This window comes from Amblyomma maculatum, chromosome 1 (assembly GCF_055883805.1).
Source record: "Amblyomma maculatum isolate TAMU_Amacu chromosome 1, ASM5588380v1, whole genome shotgun sequence".
Lineage (NCBI taxonomy): Eukaryota > Metazoa > Arthropoda > Arachnida > Ixodida > Ixodidae > Amblyomma > Amblyomma maculatum.
Window position 1 is genome coordinate 107,004,038 of NC_139344.1, and position 24,407 is coordinate 107,028,444.

Sequence of the window (24,407 nt, forward strand, 5' to 3'; positions counted from 1 at the left end):
CCGTGTGTGCCGTGTGTGCCGCAGTGGCCGGGCACCCACTGCGCGCGAATGCTGCACTTTCACTCTGCGAGGTGCTCGAGGCGCTCGCGTATCGCGCACAGCAGCGGTGTGCCACAGCCGGGAGTCTGCAGGCGGCTGAGGGCGGCGCGGGAGTCACACAGCAGTGCACACCTGGGTGGTGGCGGAGCAATGGTGAGCAATAGGTCCAGGCCCAGTAGTTAGGTCGGGGTCGAAGAGCCCAGGTGTGTCACTCTTTGCGGGCGGTGCAACTGCAGAGCAGGGATGGTGGCAGCTGCGGCGAGCGAGCAGCTTTCTCTCGCCAAGGAGCCGTCAGTGAAAACAAGCAGGTGGTCGCTTAGTTGCTCGTGTATGACGGCTCCGGCTAGCTGTTGCACCGCACAGAGTGGTGGGATTAACATCTGCAAAGTCAACGTTGTGCTATCAACCCTCTGGAAGCAGTTCCGCGTATGAACCATCACTACAGAATTATCAAAAGATGTCGCAAGAATCGTGATATATCTATTACTGAAAGCATCGCCGAAGATGGTAGCTATTGCGTTTCGGCTGCGGCCGTGGTTAACAGTAATACGAAGCTCCAATTTTTTTAACGCAGGAAAAATTAACTGAATACTCAAGCAAAAAATGCCCTCCCAGCCATAGGGCAACATATTTTAAAAATTAGGAGGTCGCTTAAATTTCCCGTTAAATGTAGACGTGATAATGCCTGCAATAGAACCCCTTCTTTCAGTGAATTCTTCTCATTGACTGACTGACACCGAGTTTGGTAAACACTTTTATGCCTTTGTATGATTTAATTTCGGGAGAAAGGGTGGCGGTTGACGCTTCTCAATTGACGCGTACACTCTCACTGACCGGAATTGGAGGTACGTATGTTGACCTTTCGAGTCCCTATCATAACTATAATCCAACTTGACTAACGGATGGGTGGTAAATAAGGTCATATATCACTAATGTTATACGTTTCACTTGGTTGCATTCATGCTTATTAACTTAAAAACATTTGGATTATTCGTTTGAATGTACATCAAGTTGTCAATACCAAGAAGAAATAAAAGCCGTATTTTACTTTTAGCTCACTTGCATCTGAGCAACGCCGAAGTGGCACTCTGGTTAAGGCGCTCTACTGCTGACCTGAAGGACGCGGGCCACATTTCCGCATAAAATCTGTGTAATCAAATTGGAATTTTTGTCCCCTTCACTCACAGTGCTCAAAAGGAAAAGTAATGCTGCTGACTTAACTCACGTTGTACAAAAGTGGGCTTCGACGGCCGGAGCGGCTGCAGGGACGCGCTGCAGGGACGCGCTGCGTCGCTGCTATCTTGCGCGGCTCGCTCGCTGCAAGAGTACCCGTCGTGACGCAAGAGTTTCCCTCGCTCTCGGTATGGCTCTTATCATGACTGACAAACTTCTAGTGTGGCATGATAAGCGCCAGTCCGAGAGCGAGGGAAAGAATTGCGTGACGCTGCGCACTCTCCAAGCGAGCGAGCCGCGCGAGATAGCAGCGACGCGGTGCGTCCCCAAAGCCGCTCCGGCTGCCAAAGCCGTGGTCTCCCGACTCTTGCGCATGATGATACATCGCAGGTGTAAAAAATAATGACACGCGATTTATCGTGCTTAGGCCGAATAAAAATTATATGCGTTACCACTTTGGATTTCACTTTGGAATTGGGTCTTATGGCAGTAATCAGATTATTACAGGACGTGGCAGTGCGTGGCAAAGCGAAATTCCCGCTATCTAACGACACGCGCCAGCACCCTCGCCCATCTCATGCTACTCTGTATCCGGGTCCTTGCCGTACATGGGCCGGGTATAGATACAGGAACTGACATCAGGTGAAGGTTCTACTGCTGGCGCACCAAGGTCCTTTAGGGCTAGCGCATGCGCCAATTACTGTGATCACTGTTTGGGCAGTTTCTAAGAACACTAGCAATGTGTTAAATTTATGTGTACGTTTTTTTCCTTCCTTGGCAAAATCCTTGACCTTTTACAACGTATTCCGCCCTGCTTTCAGCCTGAGTGTTGACTGACTGAGGCGCAGCACATCGTTTTTCTTTTTTTTGCCTGAGCTCGGCCTTCATATAACCTACCCGTTTAAACCAAAACTCCTGCAATCAGTGACTACTTCCAAGTCAAAGCCAACTTCGAGAACATAGTTCACAAAGCTATTTTCAAACAATACTTTCGCTCTTCCGTTCATTTTTAAAATAATTCAAATATTTGGTTTTGTTCTTCGGTTTTTCTAGGTACTCGAGGTGTCCTTTTTTTTTTCAGAGCAGTTTACTATCTCGTAATTGGAAGTCTCCTTAACATTTAGTCTAGCGAAAGCGAATCTTGAAAACCACGCCTCTTAAGAGCACGAGAACAAGCTGATAGCGAAAAATACACGCATTCAAGCTGCCTTCTTCCCCTTTGGCCAATAGATAGATAGATGGATTTATTGAAAGGAAAGGCAGTGAGGTTGGCCGGAATGATTAAAATCTGGTTTGCTACTCTGCACTGGGGAAGGGGAGAACAAAAGGGATCATGGTGGGTGACAATGTTGGATAAGGCATATGAAAGAATATACAGACACGACACTTCGCTTTACAAGCGCGAATCGAGTCCGGTGGGCACAAAAAACGATAAAGAGCCCGCACTGCCTGGACACCCTTCACCTTGTCCTGCCAAGCGCCCATCAACAACTCCTCCGACAGATGCCTCTTGTCCAAACGCTTCAAGCAAACGGCTAGCACATTTCTTTCCCGCGCATACAATGGGCACACCAAAAATATATGGTCTACAGTCTCTGGGATGCCACAAATTGAACATTCCGGGGAGTCCACCTGTCCAATTAAATGCAAATACCAGCGCGTGAATGCCACGTTTACACGCAGTTTATGTAACAAGCATGCATGATGGCGCGGAATTATACCAACGCACGTAAGCGTCAAATGGTTTGCATCTACCACTCCGTCTCGTGTGCAATGCACATATTGACCCGCTTTGATGGCATCTGCGGAGACTACCTGCATGCATCTTCAGTCACCATCTCAAATAGAAGATCTGATTACACCCTCTCTCAGTGAGCACTCTCGCTATGTTTGTGTACCTGCGTCAGTGTCTAGCATCGACGTGGAATTCGAGAGGCTTCGCGCTGTCAGTCGGCGGGCTGACAGGAAGTACTGAAGAACGAAATCCGCGTACGATCTCGCACTTTCTCGCCGAGATAAACGACAAGTTTTACGCCACCTGGAGAGGTTAGGATGACAACGTTAGAGACTGTTCTGCTCATCACTGGATTCCCGTAAGCCATTGTCGCGTATTTGGCATGTTGCGAGAATTTTGCGCTCACCTTCGCAAGGAAGGCACCCTTTTCGTGCCCTAGCCCTTCATCAACGCCCCAATGAAGTTGACGTAGCTGATGATTTCTGTAAAATGGTTTTGGGCACAAACCCTTTCGCGAAACTGTCAACCCTACTAAACGCAGCGCGTGGTATGTTTCGGCGATTACACTGGATAGCGCAAACGCTCAACATAGGTTGTCTCGGTGCTCAAATTATCGAAGCGGCACCTGATGCCACTTTCTAGTTGTGAACGGCTGGTTTACGGTGTGAGTGAGGATAAAGAGCTGCCTCGAAGTGACGAGAGAGCGGACGTTTGGCGTTAGGTGGCGTGAAGCGCAGGTATGCCATGCTCTCCCACGACCAGCAGTATTGTATTCGCGACAGTGCACACTCATTAGTGTGCAGTCGTAACTTACCACATTATGTGAAAGGCAAACCGACATCGATATGAGGCCCAATTTTAATCTATGTGTAGCGTTGGAATGGATATCCAAGAATCCCTATGGCTTGAATTCCCGTATCAAACATACTGGCTGTGCTGCCCGCTCCTGCCAATTCGGCCGTGAAACGCGGTTTTATGACGCCACACAAACCGCTGAGACAGGCGTGTCCCACGAGCGCAACTGCTGCGCGAGCTTGTATGGTTCAGGCATCACACAATGGCTAAATGATGTAAACATTTCTCTGATACCTACATTTTTGGAATCGCGAACCTTGAGGTGTTTTGTGTTCGCCCTCGTCTTTGTGTGTGATGTGTTTGCGGGCAGCATTCCACGCTCTTTCCTTTTTTTTAAATTTTGCTTTAGTATTAACACTTCGGAAAGGAAAGTAAATACAAGCTCTGGGTCATCAGAAACGCGGGAGAAGTGCCATAAAAGAGAGCACTTAAATGAGACAAAATAACTATGTACCACATGACCATACCGCGTCCGACGCGGCAAGTGCACATATGGCCTGCCTGTCCTTGTAGCCTCTTTGTAGCTTGTAAGCAATGGTACTGCCGCCACTGTGAGCGCAGGCCCTGTCCAAAATGATCGCACAACTAGGCATTTTAAAAAAATGGTGTCTCACGAGTCAGTGTACGAAATTGTTTCCATCTTTCCTATAAGTCCTGGTGATTCTGTTGCGTCACCGTCAGTGGCCCTGCCGCATTTATTTATGTCTATAACCCAGCGACCCACGACACGGCAGAAGTCTCTCGCGAGACGTCATTCAGCTAGCATAGAACGGGAGATGCGTTTCATAATCAATGCCGGGACAAGGGAACAAGTATCTGCCAATCTGCACGGATTCATGGGTTTTGCTTTGCTTGCCAGGGATTCTGGCTCAGCAGTAATGACCCAAACCAGGGAGCCGACGACCGAGACAACATTGGCCACGCTTTAACACTGACGTTGCTGTGTCGTAACAGTGTGAGTTATAGGAATCCTTCAGACAATTACAACGAGACGGATGACGTTTTTATTGAAAAAAGTTCTCTATCAGCAGCAAGAGTAGGAAGACATTTCTCGACTCTCGCCTTCCTTCTTTACTCCTTTTCGCCTGGTTTGACAACTTTGTGATGCAACCCAACACGGGTAGTTTTCTGCCAAGAAACTAGAACAATCTCTTACCGAATTGGCGGCGCATAACTCCACCTTATCGTACGTCCAAGGCCATTGTAACTATTTTTGACCTCGAAGTATGCGCGCTTGATTCTCCTGCGGCGGCAGGGATGTCAAACAGATCATTTCGTGCATTTCCTTTACTAATTAAGAAAGTTGGCATAGTTTCTGTGCACTTGGCAAAAAAAAATAAAATAAAGCCCAGCAATAGTCTTATGAAACGCCATCTCATCCTTCCCCCCTTCCCTCACCCAACTTTCCTCTACCACTGCTCTGTGTGCGTGTGTATGTATTTTTTAGTCGGTAAATAATGTTCCCTTTGCTATGAACAGGTATTTGTAGGGACAGGTTTCAAACCCACATGTGATTATGTTACTCTACGTTTCCGAACTTGCCACCACTTGTTTCTGCACGAGTAAAAATATCCCTTTACAATATACCGCTTTTTTTTTTTGTCATTAAAGCTACTCATTTTACTTCGCAGATACCTAGCGAGAACAATAAAAATATTTTCTATGAAAAAGGGTAAATTTTTTATAGCTTCTGTGACCACGCTCTCTCAAAATTGTTCAAAGCTTTCGCCGTCAAATTGTGGGGCCCAGCAACCTCTTTTATTGTTTCAAACGGCGCCCGCTTTTTCTTGTTTTGACTGGCCTTTGCCCGCGCAGCACGAGTGCGCATGAGCGAGATGGAAATCGTGGGGGCGCACTTTTATCTGCCGGGAAACGAAGGTAGATAAACGCATCGAAAGCGAGGCTTGTGGCTTTTGCCCGTCAGGAAGCCAGCGAGGAGCGGCCAGAAAGCGTCACAGGCCAGCGGAATAGGCCAGCGGAATGTGCACGGAGGACGGAACCAATACCTGCGAGAAGAAGACGGAAGCAGGGCCAACCAGGATGGCTTCGGCGGATTTGAGTGAGTTGCTTCCACGCGAGGAGCAGTTTCTTGTGCCGCCGTTAGCGCTTTGGCCCTGCTTGCCCAATCCGCGCCGCAGTGAGCTTTGTCTTGCCGCCGTTAAGCCCTGACCGTCGTTTTGTTTATCCGATGTTGTTTCCTTTAGCGCGAAGCGGTTTGGCGCCTGTTCCTACATTTCGCGTCGCCGTTGTACCTGCCACCACCGTTCGCCGCAGCGTGCGAAAAGCAAATTCCTATAAGAAAAGGAGCGGATTTTCATTCAAGTTCATTATTCGTATGCTGACAGGACGTTCACTCCCTGTCGGGTTTAAAGGCGAGTCTACTATGCATTTCTGCCAAAACCAGTTTAATTTCCGCTGCAGCCACTCAATTTCTTAATGTGAATAAGCGAAACCAAAAACAGAAATCTTGCTGGTACGCAAAACCTCACGTATTATATCGACATCATTTTCTTGCTCATGCACGAACAGACAAAATTTCCTTGTCAGTCTTTAGTCATGTAGGCTCTGTAGCCCCCGTCCTCTAGGCCTGCGTTCCGTGGTTGGGGAGTAGGAGGCCTCCATTTTCGGTGGACAAGTTGTTATCTATCCATCCATCCATGCGCTACATACAGTCATTACTATTTTTCCATGCCTGTCCGAGAAACATGATGAAATATCCTCCTGGGTACGTGACCGTATGTGTAGTGCGTGCTCTGCAGTGTCGTGTATAGGTGAACGCTAAAAAAAAAAGAGCTGCATTAATGGTCTACAGGCGAAGCCTGCTGTGTGGGCTCAGCATACCGCAATCTCGCAGGTGCTTTCACTAATTGTTACTGGGATCCAAGGCAATCTTTCGGGCAGCGCCTCAACTACGACGCTATAACGACGTTTGCTCTTAATGATGGAAAGCAACAAATAAAATCTTGGGAGACTCCATGGAGTAAGATAGACAGGAGCGCCGACTCCGCTTTTCGGAAGGGTGAAAGTTTGCTACATCGGAGAAAGCTTACTGACGGATCAGATAGATGGCGCTTGGGCTTATCACCGAAGTCGATGCAGGCGCATTCACTGTTCATGAAGCTCTGGAGTTTAGAGATGCAAGTGGCGGGGTTAATGAACCTGCGGTGGAAGATTTGTGGCTTAAAAGTAGAGAAGTACATAATGTTAGTAATGTAGAAACAAAAGTTCACTAAATAGAATGATGCTATAGTTAACCAATCTAAAACAATAAGATATAAGGGGGAAAATGAGCATAATAGCGACTGCTACCACCCAGTTTCAAAGAGCACGCTCTTGTATTGCATCCATCGATCGACTAATCATAGAAGCTGCTGAAGCGTGCCGCCGCCGCTCCGACGGTTCCGTGCTACCGCCGCGTTTGTCGTCTGCTTCATGTCGTTGTACTTGCAAATCGCCAGCATCGCCGCGGGAATATATCCCTTGAAATCGCGGTGTCTGCACTTAGGTGTCGTCTATTGTCTGCCTCATCGCTGGCATATGTCTTTCAGTCGCGTTGCACTCGCGTGCTTCATTCAGCTCGCCTGACGCGTCCCGCTGACTCCTTCCTATATGCGAAGATCGCCATGCAGACAGCGCGTTTCACGTCTGTTTTTCTCTCGTGTACTGTGGATGGAACTCTTGTGAGTATTACGTATGTGCACCGTCAAACATGCATCAAGGAAATGCACTGATAGCATTTTCTGCTGCCACTGGACCGCTGTCAATTAGGTTTTCCTGGAAGTGCAACAAATTTTGGTGACCCCTTTATCATAAGAATATTGTTTCGTAATTAGCAAGTCTTTCACGCAGCAGGAGGTAGAGGACGCAATTGATCATTTACCGTTCTCAAAAACGCCTGGGCCTGATGGCATTTCCTGTGAATTTTGAAAAGCTTTTGTAATTGTTCTTGCTGCTATCCTGCTAAAAGTCTTCGCGATGAGTATTGATGTAGAATCCCTTCTCGAGACTTTTACAATGTCACGCAGTCTTAATTCCAAACAATACTGGTGAAGAAAAATTATGAAGGCTATAGACCAATCACACTGGCAAATGTAGATTACAAGTTTTCGCCAAAATTGGATCAAATCGCTTACAATCCTCGAATCATGCTCCTGCTCTCATGATCAGGTTTCTTTATTCAGGTCAACCTCGTGAAATCATTTGATCGAGTTCGCCATTCATTCTTGTTTTCTCTTCTGTATCGAGCGAATGTTGGTTCTGTAGTACTAAAGGGGGGTGCAACTTTGCTATAAGAATTCTTCGACTCGCCTGATTGTAAATGGCCACATCTCAAGCCCCATACCAACCAACTGTTGTGTGAAGCAAGCCTGCCCGTTGTCTCAGCTGCTTTTTGCTCTTTTCTTGGAGGCACTTTGAGTGTTTTGCATAACAGTAGTATGCATGGCTTCCCTCTCCTCGGAAATGAGGTTGAAGTGCTTACACATGCGGATGATCTTCCGTTTTTCTGCACTGACAAACCAAGCATAGAAAAAGTGATATCCAGCATAGAACAATTTGGCATTGTTTCTGGTGCTCAGATGAATCGCTCCAAAGAGTTCCGGCCTTTGGTTTGGTTCGTGGGGCTCAACACCGCCCCTATATGCAGAAGTTTAATGGTCATGTGTGCCCCCTAAATATCTGGGCGTTCCACTGCCTGCAATTAAGTCTAGTGCACATTACTGGAAAGAGCGGGTTTCAGTCGTTCAGAGTTATGCTAATAAGTCTGTCCCCCATCGGCTTTCAATCTGCAGTCGTGCTCAGGCCTGCAACACGTTTTTTGCGACAAATATTTATTAGGTGCTTCGGGTCCTCCACTGTGCTAGACATTACATGCAGCGTTTCCATCGAATATTTGCGACGTTTAGTTGCTCATCAAATTTTGAACACATTCGCTGTGATAACCTATTCATACTTGTTTGTTCAGGGGGGCTCGGCTTAGTGCACCTGTACGTGAGGCAGTTAGTCGGCCGTTTCTTCTTCTTTCGTGATTGTTTACATCCGATTATTAGAGCATTCCTGCAAGTTAATTTCATGAATTTGCTTCTCAACTAAGTGGCTTCTTCAAATTTCTCTGACCGCCCACATTAACTACGATGTATGCAGGAAGTTTATGCTTCGGTGCAGTTTTTGACATTACGGTTCTCGAATGAGTACTTATATTCTGTTTTGCGCGAGAGCCTATATAAAGAATTGATAACAACACTTTTCACGCATCATTGTATCGTTCTTTATACTTTGGTATTAAGGGTCATTGTGTGCTAAAGAGGGTGCGCAAAATGCCGGTTTCTCCTTGCGCGAAAACATTTTTCTTTAAATTAAGCACTGAAGCTCTACCTGTTAACACATGGCTCCGTAGGAAAAAGATTTTTGTATCTTCTGCAAACTGTCGTCTGTGTGAATGCCTGAAACAATTGAGCACTGTTTCATTATTTGCTATGATGCAATTATCTTTGGGATGTGCTGCAAGGAACTCTAAAGAAATATTTGGTTCTTAATTCGTACAGCGTCCGGTATCTTGCTGTTACACAATCTGGTTCCGAACCATGACATGCTTTTCCTTATTGGACTTCATAGCTTGTGGAAGACACGCATGTTGGAACGCAACTCTGAACCTGTTGTTTCCCCTACAATCCGTTATTGCACAATGATGCTGCACCAAGGACATTTATGAAGAAAATGAGTTTCAACCTGACTGGTTTCCGCTGGTTACACGTTGTTTATCTATGCCTGCCTTTCAGTTGTTTTCTGGTGTGCAGCTCAGCAACGGCTGAGCGCTTTGTAAACAATATAGCCGCAAACGCGTAGGCATCCGCCGTCACCCACAGGCACAGGGCACGTCAAAACTGCCTCCGGGTAAGTTATTTAGTGCCTACTTAAAATAAACTCGCCGGCACCGAGCTTTGCGGCCGCTCCAGCCCGTATATCGACGGCCCACACGTGTTCAATCTTCGCGCTCCGTAGCCGGTCGACGCATCTCGTCGTGGGGGTGAGTTACAGCGCCACTCTCAACAGTGACGTTTTAGAGAACTAAAAAAAACAGCACAAGCAAAACAAACCTCCGGCGCTAGAGAGGCGGCGCACGCGCAGGTCGCCCATTATACAGTAGGTCGTGGATAGCCCTTTCTGTACATACCCGCGAGTAATACCATGTATGAAGAAAAAATGCGGTTTTGTGGCGGAGTGGTTGCGTGCTCGCCTCGCACTGCGAAGAAGCAGTGCTCGACTCCGCCGGTTTCCGCAGAACGTTTATTGTTTTATTTACTTCGGATTTCCGCGTTACACCCACGACGCCGACACCGGCTTTTCCGCGACACGGAGCCCTCAACAATATCGCTTTAAAATGCACAGCGCATCTTGGCGTAGTTACGGCCGAGGCGTCAAGCGTCCGACGGCGAACATGCTCGCTCCAGGGAAACGTTTTTCCTCCCAATTCTCAGAGTTACAATAGCTTCTCAATGTGAAAGCATTATTAATGTTATGAAAGCAAAAGCTGTCCGGCGTCGTCGCAGTCTGTGTGAAGCCTTCTACCCTGTCACGTGGCAGGTGAAAAAAGAAAACTCCTTCTCCACTTGTCAGGGGAGGGGGCAGAGGCAGGAGCAAGAATGACAGCAAAAAACGAGAATCGCTGATGGTGACTCGGAATAAAAGGAGAGAAGCGATTACGTATACAAATTTAAATTGAATAAGAATAGAATCAGAATAGGGAAAGAAAACGATTTCAATAGAACCAGAACGAGAATATATTGGTGAGTTAGTGACATCAGAATAGGAGTATAGATCACGATTTGTTTACCCGTTTGTCTATTCATTTGCCAGTGTACACTCACCGCCAGTTTGGAATGATGGTGAGAGAGTATATACCAAAAAGAAAAGATGACATAAGCAGTGTCAGCCACGGAAACAAGTAAACTTCGCATCAACAAGCAAGGGCAAAACTAAAGGTCAAAGATTCTCACACCGTCACAGAACTGAGTTTTTATTGTAAAATATAAAAAAATCATCATTAGACATAATACGAGAACTGTCTGAAGACAATTATTTCCCTTCGCGTATTGTTTTTGGCGAAAAAAAAAACAATCGTAATACATCAGTCTTTGATGCAATCTGCCGTATTTTGAAACTCTGATATACACGCTCAGAGATATAGAGAGATGATAAATATATCACCTTTTTAATACTAACAGAACAATGATATTTTTGCAATTGGAAATCACGCACCGATAGGTAATACCATTCTGAATTCGATGGGCACCGCTTAGCCACACAACTCAACACTGAGCTTCGTCTTCGTCCACATACCCAGACACTTCTTTCTTCACTTTCTGAATGCTAGTAGCATGGTATGCCACATAACATCACCCTCGCCGCAGAAGCACTGTCCCGGTGCGCTCTAGGTAAACGAAGCAGGGCGTAAATAATACGGCTTGAGTCATGTCACGTGCACAATGTTGGAAGCTCGTGGTGGAGAAGATTTCGGGTTCAAAGGTTTGATTTCCTATGCGACGTCGGTCTCAACCAAGATACGGTAGGGGCCTGTGTAGCGTAGTAGATGTTTTTCGCACAAGCCCACCCGGCGTGATGGGAGCCAGAGCAGAACGAGAGAGCCTGGGGCGTAGTGCAAATCGCGATGGCGACTGTTATAACGGGATTGCTTGGAGCCTTGGGAGGCAAACAGCCTGTCGCGTGTAATGTGGCGAGCATCATTAGCAGGGGATATATGGCATCACGAGCGTAAGTACTAGTGGCGGCGTCAGTAGTGGGTAGCGATGTATCGGCCAAAGAGCAGGTAAGCGGGAGAGTATAGCCAGCGGCATTATGACGAGAAGAGTTATCGGCAAATGCTACAAAGGGTAGATTAATGTCCCAATCCCGATGGCCGCCGGAGACATACATTGATAAAATATCTGAGTCCGGTTGAGGCGTTCTGTGAGGCTGTTGGTCTGGAGAGGAAGCAGCGACCACGATCCGTGAGCAGTTTACGAGGGGCACCGTGTTGTAGTATCGCGTCGTGGAGAAGGAAATCAGCGACGTCTGAAGCGCAGCTGCAGACATCGCTGATGCGACGCGTAGCATAGTCGATCGCAACGGCGATCATCGGGATTTGGACATTAATCTACCCTTTGTAACATTTGTAACGGTGGCCCCGGGAAGTGTTACGAAGAAGATCGGCAGTGGCGCAAGAGGAGCCCTCGCGCTAGGCCAGACAATAAATCATCGTTCATCCTATCGCCATGTTGTGCCGTCTTCTTGCTTGTCACCACGTAACACTATATTGAAAGGAAACCTTCAGTCGCCATTTACGTCGATGGATTTCTAAATGTTCTCATTGTAGTCTTTCCTTCAATGTTTCCTTTCCGTCAATGGCCGAAATGCTGTCGCCTTTACTCTGCATCAAATCAGTTGATCGCCCTAAAAACGTTCATTCTGCGGTTACCTATTCAGACAAAATTTTCCAACTCCCCGCAGCGGGCACCTGTTAAAGCAGGTATTTGTGTGTACTGTGCGACACCACGGACCCCAGCACCCACGCTTAGCCGTGCGTGGCATCGTCGTGTCTCGGGAAAAGGGGATCCTGGTGGTTGAGCCGATGCCGAGTGTTTGGACCTTTAAGGCTCCTCGATAGAGGCAACACACTACTTTAGCCCACGCTTCCCACAGACTGCTCCTCCGGGCAGACCCACCCGGGGGAAATCGGCAGTCTCCTTTTTCTATCCTCCCCTCCATCTCTCACTTTCCTATTTTCCATCATACAACTCTCCTGTGCTCTACTCCTTCTTGCTTTTCCTTACTTCCTGGCGGCAAGGGTTAACGGTGTGTGGAGTAACTACCCTGTGTTACCCCATATCAGGTTATAGTTACGGTGTACAGCTGGCGGAGGCAGGACTTGTTCGGAGTTTCCTGTCCCGTCCCCTTGTTGGGCTCCATGGTGGGTGGCTGGCACCATGGCCGAACAGCATACCTCTTTATAGATTCCTCCCCAAAACCAAATGGTCGCCTTAAAAAAAAAAGGCGGACCGAAGCAGTATCTGACTTTTTCGGCAAAAAATCAGAAGGGTTCATCTAGTTCCACATAATCCACAGTGAAAAAACAGCCCGTACAATATCCCCATTCCTTGTCTTTAAGACTCTTACTCAAACCCTAGGACGAGGACACAAAGTATCTAAACTAGCCTGTGGAGACCTTCTACTGGAAGTCCGAGACTATGTACAATGCGCGAAAGTTGCACAGCTTGAGAACTTTGGGGAAATCCCCATTGCAGTATCTGCATACAGATTCCTGAACTTTGTCCGTGGAGTGATATCCGAAAGCGTCTTCTTGAACCTCACAGAGGCAGAAATGCTGGAGGGACTACAAGAACAAAATGTGACTAATGTGCACCGAATCAAAATAAGAAAAGACAAGGAAATACTTACCAAACACATTGTCCTGACGTTTGCAACCTCCAAACTTCCTGTATCAATTGAAGTAGGTTACATCAGAGTAAATGTTCGACACTACATACCCAACCCTATACGCTAATTTAACTGCCAACGTTTCGGTCATGGCTCACAGAGTTACCGCGGCCGCAAAACATGTGCTAGATGTGCTGCAAATGACCATGTATCCGAAACAGTGGAGGCTAGGCTAGGCTAGGCTAAAGCTACCTTTCAACACCTTTGTAATCTTAACCTTTAGCGCATGCTCCATGAGTTGCTCATTAATACAGCGGCCAGTCTGCCCGATGACAAAGGTGTTCATCTCGTGTCCCATACTCTTGCTTGCAAGTGTGCACCGCGATTTGATGAGACGACGATTCTTGGCAGAAGCAAAAATTAACACGCGCGGTTGGCAAGTGAAGCCTTTCAAATAAAAAAAAAGGCGAAAACTATATTAGCGATACTTCTCTCTTTGTACGAATCCGAATATGAGTTCCTGTGCGTGCGACGTTACTAACTTGGATCAAACGACTTGCCGGTTCCTTGTCTGCTTGCACAAGTGTGGTCTGAGGACTATATATGCGTTGTTGCCATGAAGAATAAAGTAGTTGTTAGTTAGCGCCTGTCCTTGTTTTCTCTTCTCTGTGGATTGTCTTCTGTTTGCGTTCTTTAGTTCGTAGAAATTGTTGTAGTCCAAGCACTCGGACGCAGACATGCGACTAAAAACACTGAGCGCTTCGCCGCTTAAACACAGACTAAGGGTTGTGGCCCACTGGTTGCGAGGTCAACACTGACTTTCAGCGACGTGCTCGAAACACATGAGGTAAACGTCAAGGTCGTCCCTGTCCTCATTAAACACTGGAATCAGCTTGTGCAGGCTTATGCGTTCCGGCAGAGCAACTTGACCCTCCCCCGTTTCTGACCTTGTCTCTCCGGTGCTGTTAACGTCAGTTGCCGGATTACTCGGTAGATCTCGTCGGAGCATCAGTAACTCAGTTTCTTTCTCCATCTCTGCCATCCATAACTCTTTTTTTTCTCTATCTCCGCCATCCGGAGTTTAGATTCTAGTTCTGCCTCCTCTTTCCGTCGCACACGTTCCTCTTTGCGTTCCTCTCTGCGACGAGCTCGCTCCTGATCTACCCATTTGAGCAGCTCTTGACCTAAAAAGCCAAAAGTTCGGCCATAGTCAACAAGTCGTTCTAACTCTGCTTCAGCCATCTTAGGGGTGCAGAGTTATGCAGTGCTAGGACACAACACTAAAAAAAATTGTCTACTCCTCTCTCTCTCACCGATTTGGTTGACCCATCCTGTTCGCGGACGCCAATTATGTCACAAACTCCCGCCTTTACGGTCAATAGGAGGAGGAGGAAGATGAGGAGGAAAGGCAGGGACGTTAACCGGTAAAGGAACTGGTTTGCTACCCTGCACTGGGGGAAAGGGGTAGATGGGTATAAAAGTTATGGGTGAGAGAGGGATGGATGAAGACAGTACAGTCACATCAGAGATGTCACATCACATCACGTAACAGTCATATCACGTAACATAAAACATCATAACCTTTCGATCAGTCCTGTGCTTTTCATAAAGCGGAGCAGTGCCTGGGAGGCCTTTACCGCAGGCGATCGCCGTGGCCAAGGACCTAAGATCTTAATATCAGTCAGTGGGCATCCATCTAGACGCTCCAGCGCACGGCATAGACACTGTCTTTCCTCGCTGTATATGGGGCAGTCACAAAGAAGGCGGCCTATAGTCTCGTCGCACCCGCAGTTTGTACATGAAGGACTATTTTCCATGCCTATAACAAAACAATAATAGAATGCAAATGCTACACCAACCCACAGGCCGCACAGCAAAGTTTCTTCACATCGGGGTAGGCCAGGTGGAAGCCGGAGCTTCAGGTCAGGGTTCGGGGATTTTAAGCGGCAGTTCGCAAACTTGCCAGAATTCCATAAGGAGAGCGTGTGTTCCCGCGCAAGTGCGCGAAGTCTGCCCGCTTCGTCTGCCCTGGAATAGGGACTCAACACACAATCGCTGTCCTGGTGGGCTGTTCGTGCGACCTCGTCCGCACGTGGACTGCCCGCTATGCCGCTGTGTCCTGGAAGCCATTGGTAGATGATGTGATGTCCTCCATTTATGTCATAGCGATGAAGTTGTCGTATTTCCACGACGAGTAGCTCATGGGCTCCACGGCGAAGAGCCGCTTTTAAGGCTTGCAGAGCTGCTTTTGAATCTCTGAAAATAGACCATCGTTGAGGGCTTTGCTGAGTGATATGCCTAATAGCGAAACGTAGAGCGGTTAGTTCTGCTGCTGTTGAAGTACGGTGAATTGTCCTAACTTTTATTTCTGTTGTAATTGCGGGTATGACTATGGAGCCTGAAGAACTCACGGCATTCACTGAACCGTCAGTGTAGACGTGCATACGATTTGCATGGTACTCATGGAAGTATTCCAGAGTGATTTGTTTTAGTTCGGTCGGCGATAGCTCGACCTTCTTCCTGATGCAGAGTTTTGAAAGAAGCCCGTGTGGTTGATGCAGGCTCCATAGTGGAGAGGGTGGTCTAGATTCGGGTGTAAACTGGGACGGCAGAATAGCGCGATGCGCATCAACGGTCTCTGTAAACGATGTACGTGGCCTGGTAATAGGAAGACTGACCAGATTATGGCAGGGAACCCGGGTGGTGTGCCGGAAATGTGCCCTCAGGACGTCAACTGTTAGGTAGGTAGGTATTGGATGCTCGTGAGCAATCAAAATGGTAGCAGCCGTAGAGGCACATTTCGGCAATCCCAGGCAGGTTCGCATAGCTTGAGCTTGAACGCTCTGTAAAATTCTTAAGTTGGTTTTTCTGACATTTTCAAGTGCAGGTAAGTAGTACCGAGGGTGAAGTACTAAGCCCAATACTCTTCAATCTTACTCTTGTCGGGCTTGTTGACTTAATACCACAGTCGGTGCAACTTTCAATATATGCGGATGACATCTGTATCTGAGCATCAGGAGTTACGCGCCCACAGGTTAGAGCGAGGCTTCAAAAGGCGGCAAGTATAGTTGAGTCCTATCTCCACCTGCAAGGTCTGCAGATATCAACTGAAAAGTGTTCGCTAATTGCATTTAAACGCAAAAACATGTCAACTTACACCGTACGTATTGATGGTAAACCAATACCCTACGAAAGCAGTCATCGCTTTCTGGGAGTGATCATCGACAGAAATCTTTTGTGGACTCCCCATATTTTATTCATAAAAAAGAGGCTGACAGCAACTGCTCACATACTTGCCTTTATTGGGGGAAAGTCATGGGGAGCGTCCGTACGGTCGATGCTCCATGCATTATTTATGGGATTTCCAACTCCTAACTGCCGCGAGAGGTCGCGACGCTAAATGCGGAATTTAAGAGACTGGGATTTTTTTCTTCTCTGGGGTGCTGAAGTAACGGTATTCTCAAGTTGTAGATTTGGAATTTCACTCCCTTTCATTTCGGAGGTACGCAAACGGTACCCCGTTACAAACAGTTAAGCTGGTAGTTTTTCTCGCAAACGTAAGCCGATCCAAACGAAGAACAGGTCCTTGGCAAATTCAAATCATATAAAGCATGTGGCTCACAATTGGAGCTAAGAGCCATTATATAGACACAACCAGAACCAAGTACGGCGAGGCAACCAAGGTTCGGGACAGTAAGGATTTGGACGGGCGGAAAATCTATTGGCTAGTAAGGCGAAGAAGTCAAAACGACTGCCGCACAGGGAAAGAAGGGGAAGAAAGAGGATGGGCGAGGTGAAGAAAGGAGCCGAAGAGAAAACTGAACAGAGAAAAGAGAGAAAAAAAAAACGGGTGGGCAAGACATCGGACTGGGAGCAGCAGGACGAGTTGATAAAGAGGTTTTATATATATTATTTACATGTCAAAACAGGAAGACGAACTCTGATGAGAGGAGCGGAGCGGAGCTGAGCTCTTTAGCTACCAAGCTACTTCTTATCTACTCGTGGATACAGGTCCACGCATTAATAAAGCGACCGCAATCCCCAGTTTGCTAGCTGGGGAAATAAAGTTCAGTTGGGCCAGTGAAGCTTGACTCGACGGCGCTAGTTGGTATAAGACATTGCCGAGTTCGGAAACATAAGTTTTGGCTATCCCTTATTCTCTTCACAGAAAGTGAGAAGTGTACACTGTCTTTAATCGCGACAATAGAGCACCTATCAGTCTGCATATCATCATCCCTGCAGAAGGCCTAAGACCGGATACAGCTTCTCTTGTCGCTGCTAACCTTTCGCAAGCCTCAAAATAGCAGCTCGCCCGGAAGGTAAATTACCCTAAAGGAATAACACATGTTCTTGACTTGCGCAATTATCTTTGTTACTCCGTATATTTACCACACTGCAAGACGGGTATTCTTCAGAAAAATGTATTACTATTTTCAATGACCCGTTATTTTCCTGATATTTTCAAGCCCCTACCTCACGGAAGCGTAGATTTTCATATCGCTGCCCGCATGGCGATGTACGTTCCAGGCCCTTGATCTAAATCTCAGGAAAAATCAATATGAGAGATAGTTGTTCACATCAAAATAAAATAATTACGATCATGCACAAATACGCACAAGCGGGATTTTTGAGGACATAGGCGATGAATATATTTTTTATCATCATCATCATCAGCCTGATTATACCCACTGCAGGGCGAAGGCCTCTCCCATATTTCTCCACTTAACCCGGTTCTGTGCTAGCTGCATCCACTTGACCCCTGCGAACGTCTTAATCTCATCCGCCCACCTAACTTGCTGCCTGCTACGCTTTCCTTCCCTTGGAATCCAGTTTGTTACCCTAAGCGACCATCGGTTATCCTCTCTTCGCACTACATGCCCCGCCCATGCCTATTTCTTCTTCTTAATTTCCACTAGAATGTCAGTAACGAATTTTTTCTCTGACCCGCTCTGCACTCTTTCTATCTCTTAATGTTACCCCTACCAGTTTTCGTTCCATAGCCTTCTGAGTTGTCCTCAACTTACGTAGAACCCACTTGGGTTAGCCTCCACGTTTCAGCCCCATAGGTGAGTACAGGTAAGATGCAACTGTTATATACTTTCCTCTTGAGCGATACCGGTAAGCTACTAGTCATATTCTGCGAGTACTTGCCAAATGCGCTCCATCCCAATCTTATTTGTCTTGTTATTTCCTTTTCATGGTCCGGATCTGCGGTTACTACCTGTCCTAAGTAGACATATTCGCCTACTACTTCTAGTGCTTCGCTACCTAAGGTAAACTGCTGTTCCTTCCCGAGGCTGTTGAACATTATCTTAGTCTTCTGCATATTGATTTTTAAGCCTACCTTTCTACTTTTCCTGTCTAGGAAAAGTTATGTTATGCCTCAATTCGAAAAATACTATGTAAGAAACATAAACTAAATGTTTTAGTAACAAAACATTTTGAACACATTTTAATTGCCGAGGAGGAACCTGCAGACAGAGATCAAGAAAAATTTTCAGTTACGACGCTTAATTCTCAAATTACATCCGGTCTGTAGACTCATATTGAGGCGTTGTAGGTTTATTTCTTCGTGAAGTTTTAATTTGTACCTTGCCCCTCGTAATTATATCATGCTTTTCTTTTCAAAATGTATTTTGGAGTGAATTTCTTCGGGCATAGGGTGATTATTCTGAGCGGAGCGCGGCACGTGTTTCACGGTACGTGCTGCACGTGGTATCAGCATACGACGAAAAAGAAGCGCCGCGTGCAGGGCGGAAGGCGAACGTCCTGCAAAGGCTGCGACGAGCGCTGTCAGAGAATGGAAAAGGTTAGACCCTAGCGACGCAGCAGGGAGCTGAGCTGCGAAGGCCGCCAGGATACCAACTGGAGTCTTCGTGTCTCAGGTAAGGCGCTACTTTAAGCCTCGCTACATCGCAGCATTCTGCGGGAGTATAGAAAGCTCGGAGCATGTAGCTGCTGTTGAATTCAGTCGCAGAGTATACCCAAGTTTCCCGTAGAAGGGATGTTGCTGCAGAAAATTTGAGGCAGACTGAAATTTCTTTGCGCCTTTTATACTCCGCGAATGTGAATCAGGGCTGCGGTGACGATCAGTTGGCAGCGAAGCAAGCGGCCTCAGCAGAGGTCTACGCATCCCCGCTGACTTAACTTATAATGCGAAACTGTCTTCCTTGAAGGAGTACAAGAGTGAAATTTTGTTACATGACGCCGAGTGTGGAGCTATACCGCGCGTGTGCCTGCCATTCGCCCTACAGATCCTGCCATCAGTGCCGGAAGAACCCAATGGAATAAAAATGGCATGCGCAGCGCTTAGCGGGCATTGTATCAGTTCTCGCAGTTTTCAGTAGAGGAGGCCAGCTATGCACTTCTCATTCAACTGGACGGGTTACTTTGGTCCTGCCTGCTAGCTCAGTTCACATCGATATCAGTTCCTTTCATTGGCCTCCGCTGCAGAGCGAGTGCGAGCAGTTATCCGTGGGCTGCCTGTGTTCCGGGGCTGACGCAGCGGCCAGCCTCTCCGAGTGGGCTTTCAGAGAGCCCGTGGTCATCGCCATCGAGACAGGTGGAGCAGCGCGGATACGCCATGCCACTTCACCCTGACTGTGAGTGCGTCTGCGTCTTTGCTAACCCTCCTCCCCTCCCCCTGTATGAAGAAAATAAAAATTAACACGCCTAATTAGGGCTGCCTGCATGTACCTGAAGCCTACTACATGCAGTTTTCCAATTCCGGCGGGCATTTTCCAATTCCCTGTGGCCTTAGTGAATTAGCACTATATATTGTGCATTAGTATGGATGTATTTTCCGGTCTCTTTAAGGGGCCGGAAACGCTGCATAATAATGTTTAGCACAAAATAAAGTTAGTACGAAGAAACCAGGACGAAGCATACAAGCCCGTACTTGCTCCAACTGCAGAATAAGTTGGTTTTTCAGAAAAGGCAGCCTACATCCACGCAGCGAAGTACACGAGCAAAGGAGCAGAGGAGTTTTGCAAGGATAAGATAATATAAAGCCTTTACATGAATAAGGACTAAAATATGGCCGATGATACGCGCAAAAAATCTATTTCTTCAGCACAAGGTCACAGGATGGCTTTTCACGCTTGTAGAGCCCGACTATTTGATATAATATACTACAATTATTGCAAGTGCAATTTCTTTTTTTATTCTGCCGGTGAGTTTTGGTTATCAAACGACAGGGAACACTTTCAACATTCACAACGTGTGGCCGTGCGGCTGGCGATTTCCAATTCCTACCAAACTTTTACGTCACATGCCTGTGTCGTTGAGGCATAGACCTGCATGAGTATGCGATCAAACCTATTCAGCTGGACACGTTACAGCTAGACAAGTTATGTTTCTGTTCAGCGCTTGACTGTAAAGAGTGTTTTTATGGCGAGAGCCTGCCTTTCTAGGCTTATGGTGCGTCGGCAGAAAGTGACCGCCGTTCGTGACCGCCGGACGCGTTATCAGGAAATGTCCGCCGTAGGAAGACAGATTAAATATGAAAAAATGATTGATAGTGACGGTTACTGATTATTGAGGTTATAATAAAGATTGGTAGAGGTTATATTGCCCAATAATAACTAATGACTTGTAATGCCCATATGTCTAATGGCGAATTCTAACGAATACAATTGATTAAAAATTACTAAAATACTTAGTAATTTGTTGTAATGACTAAAATGACCTACTATAGGCACGAGTCCTCAAGCAGGAGCTGATGATCCAGCAGAGTGTGCACAAGGAGCAGCAGGACAGCCCCCCACGGCGAGAGTCCCGACCTTCTGTCTGCATTCCCGGACTGACCGATTCCAACTGATTGGACACCGAGGGAGCAAAGGGTCAGTATACTTCTGAGTCCAGCTAGATGTTTCTTGTTGTATATACGGTCACTGACCGTTGTTTTTGTTTGTTTCTTTTTAAGTCAACGGGACTCTGGAAATGGTGCGAATAATCCAACAGTCTTTTTTCAGAATTCTGGGTTTCGGCGAAGGACACTGTGACGTGTTCCTGATCTAAATAAGTGTTTATGCTTCGGGTGAAAGTCTTACTTCGCTAATTTACCTTCTTCATGAATTATCCATTTAGTTTACTTGTTTGATTTCAAGTGTGGTAAAAGAATGGTTTTCTGGCAAACAAAATCTCTTGGTGTTTGGCATCAGTGTGTTATTATCGTTTATTCGCTGCACGTACATTCCTGTAATGTGTGTGCCTCAAAATAGTTGACTTGCCCAAACCAGCATCTCACTTTATAATATGTACCTGCTGCGACATTTACATTATTCAATAGCTCACCACGGCCGGTTGATTGGCTGTCCCAAAATGCCAGTGGCCACCAAATTCTCAACTGACAAAATTTATTTACACTGTTTAGCACCTGATGATGCAAGTATTTTGATTATTAATTGCCCTTTTTTGCAGACAACAGCCGCAGCATCCATAGCGCTTATGTGTACTAAACAATACTGAATTTTTGTATTTTCTCTACCTTCAGAGGCCTGCAGTACTGAGAGTCCCGCGTAACATTTTCCACACAGAGCGTCCTGAGGACCAATGTCATATGATGAGAAATTTCCTTCCTCCGAAAGTAGTCGACTTGAGCGCTGACCCCAGCCTTCGTGAACCTGCAATCGACATAATTTGCGGGGCAGTGAACATACGCTTGCTGTATCTTTCCATTTTTGTGTGAGGTGTGTTCGCATGCTAAATTGCAACCTACAGCCATAGTCAACCCTCCATGGAAGGCAGTGTTAACGTGAGACTTTCATTTCAGGGTTATCTTTCCTGGCACCCATGCAGGTCTGCGGTTAATGTGTTATTGTGCGGACTATTAAACGAATGTGCCCTGTACAGAAAAAATGAAATTCATAAGACATGGCCATCATTTTTAGAGATGGTCGTTGTATACGCTGGGCGATAACAACTGAGTGTAGCTGGCTGCCATCTGGCTTATACTGCACTTTGGAAAGAGGGACATTTGCCTTCCTTCGCGTCGATCACCGACTTTGCGGTTCAAGTAATTTCACCAAACTTCTCAAGCGACTATAGGGAATATGCGGCAAGTGTGTCTGCAAGCAACAAATGTTGCAAATCACCAACGTCTTTTCATTTACAGCCATCAAGGACCGAGTACTCTCAAAATTCACCGCCCTGGCTCCCCCGTGCGATGAGAAAGCTTCAGAGACTGCCACAGTGTCTTCGACGCTCTTCTGCGGCCCTGTTTATGGAGCAAGCAAAGCTCGAAATGATGAGCTCATCGGTGGCGGGATGCGACACCGCTTCTGTAGTCAATTGCTCCACCGCTGGCCAGAACTCTTCCCAGCCTGTGGTTGTAGCAGCTGCAACTCCGCGGTGGCAGGCCTATTATCCGCGCCACTGAAGGCTGCCTTGCACTGATGGCTTTATTTTATTTTTACTCAATTATCACGGCAGGTAAACGGGCAGGACATTTCAGTTTTGTCATCAGGAGAAGGTTTCTTTGTTTTCCTCCTGAACATTTTACTGCATATGTTCCGCTGAGATAGATGAGCAGAAGTTTTATTTATGTCATTAGGAGAAGGTTTATTGGCTTTTCTCCGTGACTGGTTACTGCAAACGTTCTGCCGAGATAGATGAGCAGACTTGTTATTTTTGTCACCAGGAGAAAGTTTTCTTGTTTTGTTGTTTGATTTGGTTGTTGGCTTTGTTGTTATAAAGTGAGTAATTTTGTCAGCGTGTGTTTCCTTCGAGTGATATTGCATGGCGCACAGACTAAGGTGGTTGTCCTTAAAAATATCCGCGAAATTAGCGCGATTTCATGGAATGCTTACAGAGCGCGTTTGCGCGAACTGTTTAAACAAAAAAATTTTCCCACCAAAAATAACCGCTCCCTGGAAAGGACGAAGAGCTAGCCTGGACCGGGCACGAGAGCACAAGGTTATCGCCGCAAGTGACCGCGCCTCGAATAAAACAGCAAGACAGTCTCGCGCTGTGCAGTAAACTGTCGCGCTGTTCACTGAACATCGTCATCGTCATGAAGTTACATCTGCACACCTCCTACACTTAATCTATGTAAATACGCCATATAAGCTGAGCTCGGCCGAGGTTCGCTAGCTTGACACCCCCAAGCAGTGTGACAAAACACGCAGTGCTTTCGCATTACTGCGCTTAAGCAGACTTCAGCGCAACCGTTGAATTTGTCCCTATGAACGTAAAAACAAAATTCGTTGGCAGGTGAAACGAACAAGAAATAATTTAAGCGTACTTTATCAAGAGGTAGAGTTCGAGCTTCTTGAGCAGGCCATTCTTGCCGATTGGGAAGAAATAGCTGTTTTTATTTTGCGCAGGAGCGTATACTGCTCGTTCAATCGAAGAGACGTCGCGATCGCTGCAACCTCGAATTGAGAAAGACATGTTGAAAAGAGTAGCCATTTTTCCGTATCAAAACTGCGGTGTAACCTTCCTTTGCGCAGCATTCGGTGTTGTGTGGTGCAATTTCGCTCTCCATTTAGCCTCCATGTTCTACACAAGTTCGAGGCTAAATTCCGGCAGGGATTCGAACCTGCGACCAATCATTATCTTCATCATACTTTATTGACCCTTAAGGACCCTGGGCAGGCATCATATGGGGGGGGGGGGGGGGGGGGTCAGAAAATAGTGCTCATGTTCATGAATTTTGATGCAGTAAAAAGGCAACAAAAAACTCATGTTAACGTTGGACATTTTAAGGAGACCGTAACAACTGAACAATGCAAAAAAAAAAATGGAAAACGCATAAGACCCCAATGCATTCAAGTCGGTATATGCTTACACAATATTTGAAATGGATTATTAAACACACACAAAAGAGTATGCAGACACAGAAATAAACGGTAGTGTGTCAGTGAAGTTAAAGAGTAGTAACGAAATGAAAATTCAGTGTGAGACTGGAGCGAAGTAGTGAAAAAAAAATCTGACAAACCAAATGTTGTTTATTTTAATATACCGAACTTAGCCGATATTAACTGTTTCAATTCCGAGTTGTCACACTCACGGACGATAGATTCGGAAATTGGATTCAATTCATCGATATCCAATGGCAGGATAGATATATTGAATGCATTCGTTGAGTCATTTATACGCTGTAGACTAAGGAATTGGAAACGCGACGTGATGATCGCGCGGGTGGTACAATAAGGGTGTCTCGAAGGTTAGG

The 24,407-nt window shown here is 46.5% G+C and overlaps 1 protein-coding gene across 4 annotated transcripts in view; it reads left to right on the top strand.

Annotated features, from left to right (window-relative positions):
- The first annotated feature begins 5,725 nt into the window (after nt 1-5,725).
- Nucleotides 5,726-24,407, top strand: part of LOC146203449 (uncharacterized) — a 45,252-nt gene continuing 26,570 nt past the window's right edge. Inside the window, exons 1-6 of one of the 4 annotated variants that reach the window (XR_014703870.1) lie at nt 5,726-5,861; nt 18,469-18,507; nt 18,987-19,119; nt 19,688-19,836; nt 20,931-21,075; nt 22,350-23,474. Coding sequence is in view for 1 of the 4 variants with exons in the window: in XM_084588776.1 (XP_084444902.1) it covers nt 5,783-5,861 (79 nt within the window). In the remaining 3 variants the exon portion in view is untranslated. Of the gene's footprint in view, nt 5,862-18,468; nt 18,508-18,986; nt 19,120-19,687; nt 19,837-20,930; nt 21,076-22,349; nt 23,475-24,407 lie in introns of those variants that run through there. The other 3 variants (XR_014703871.1, XR_014703873.1, XM_084588776.1) reach the window with 3 other exon arrangements.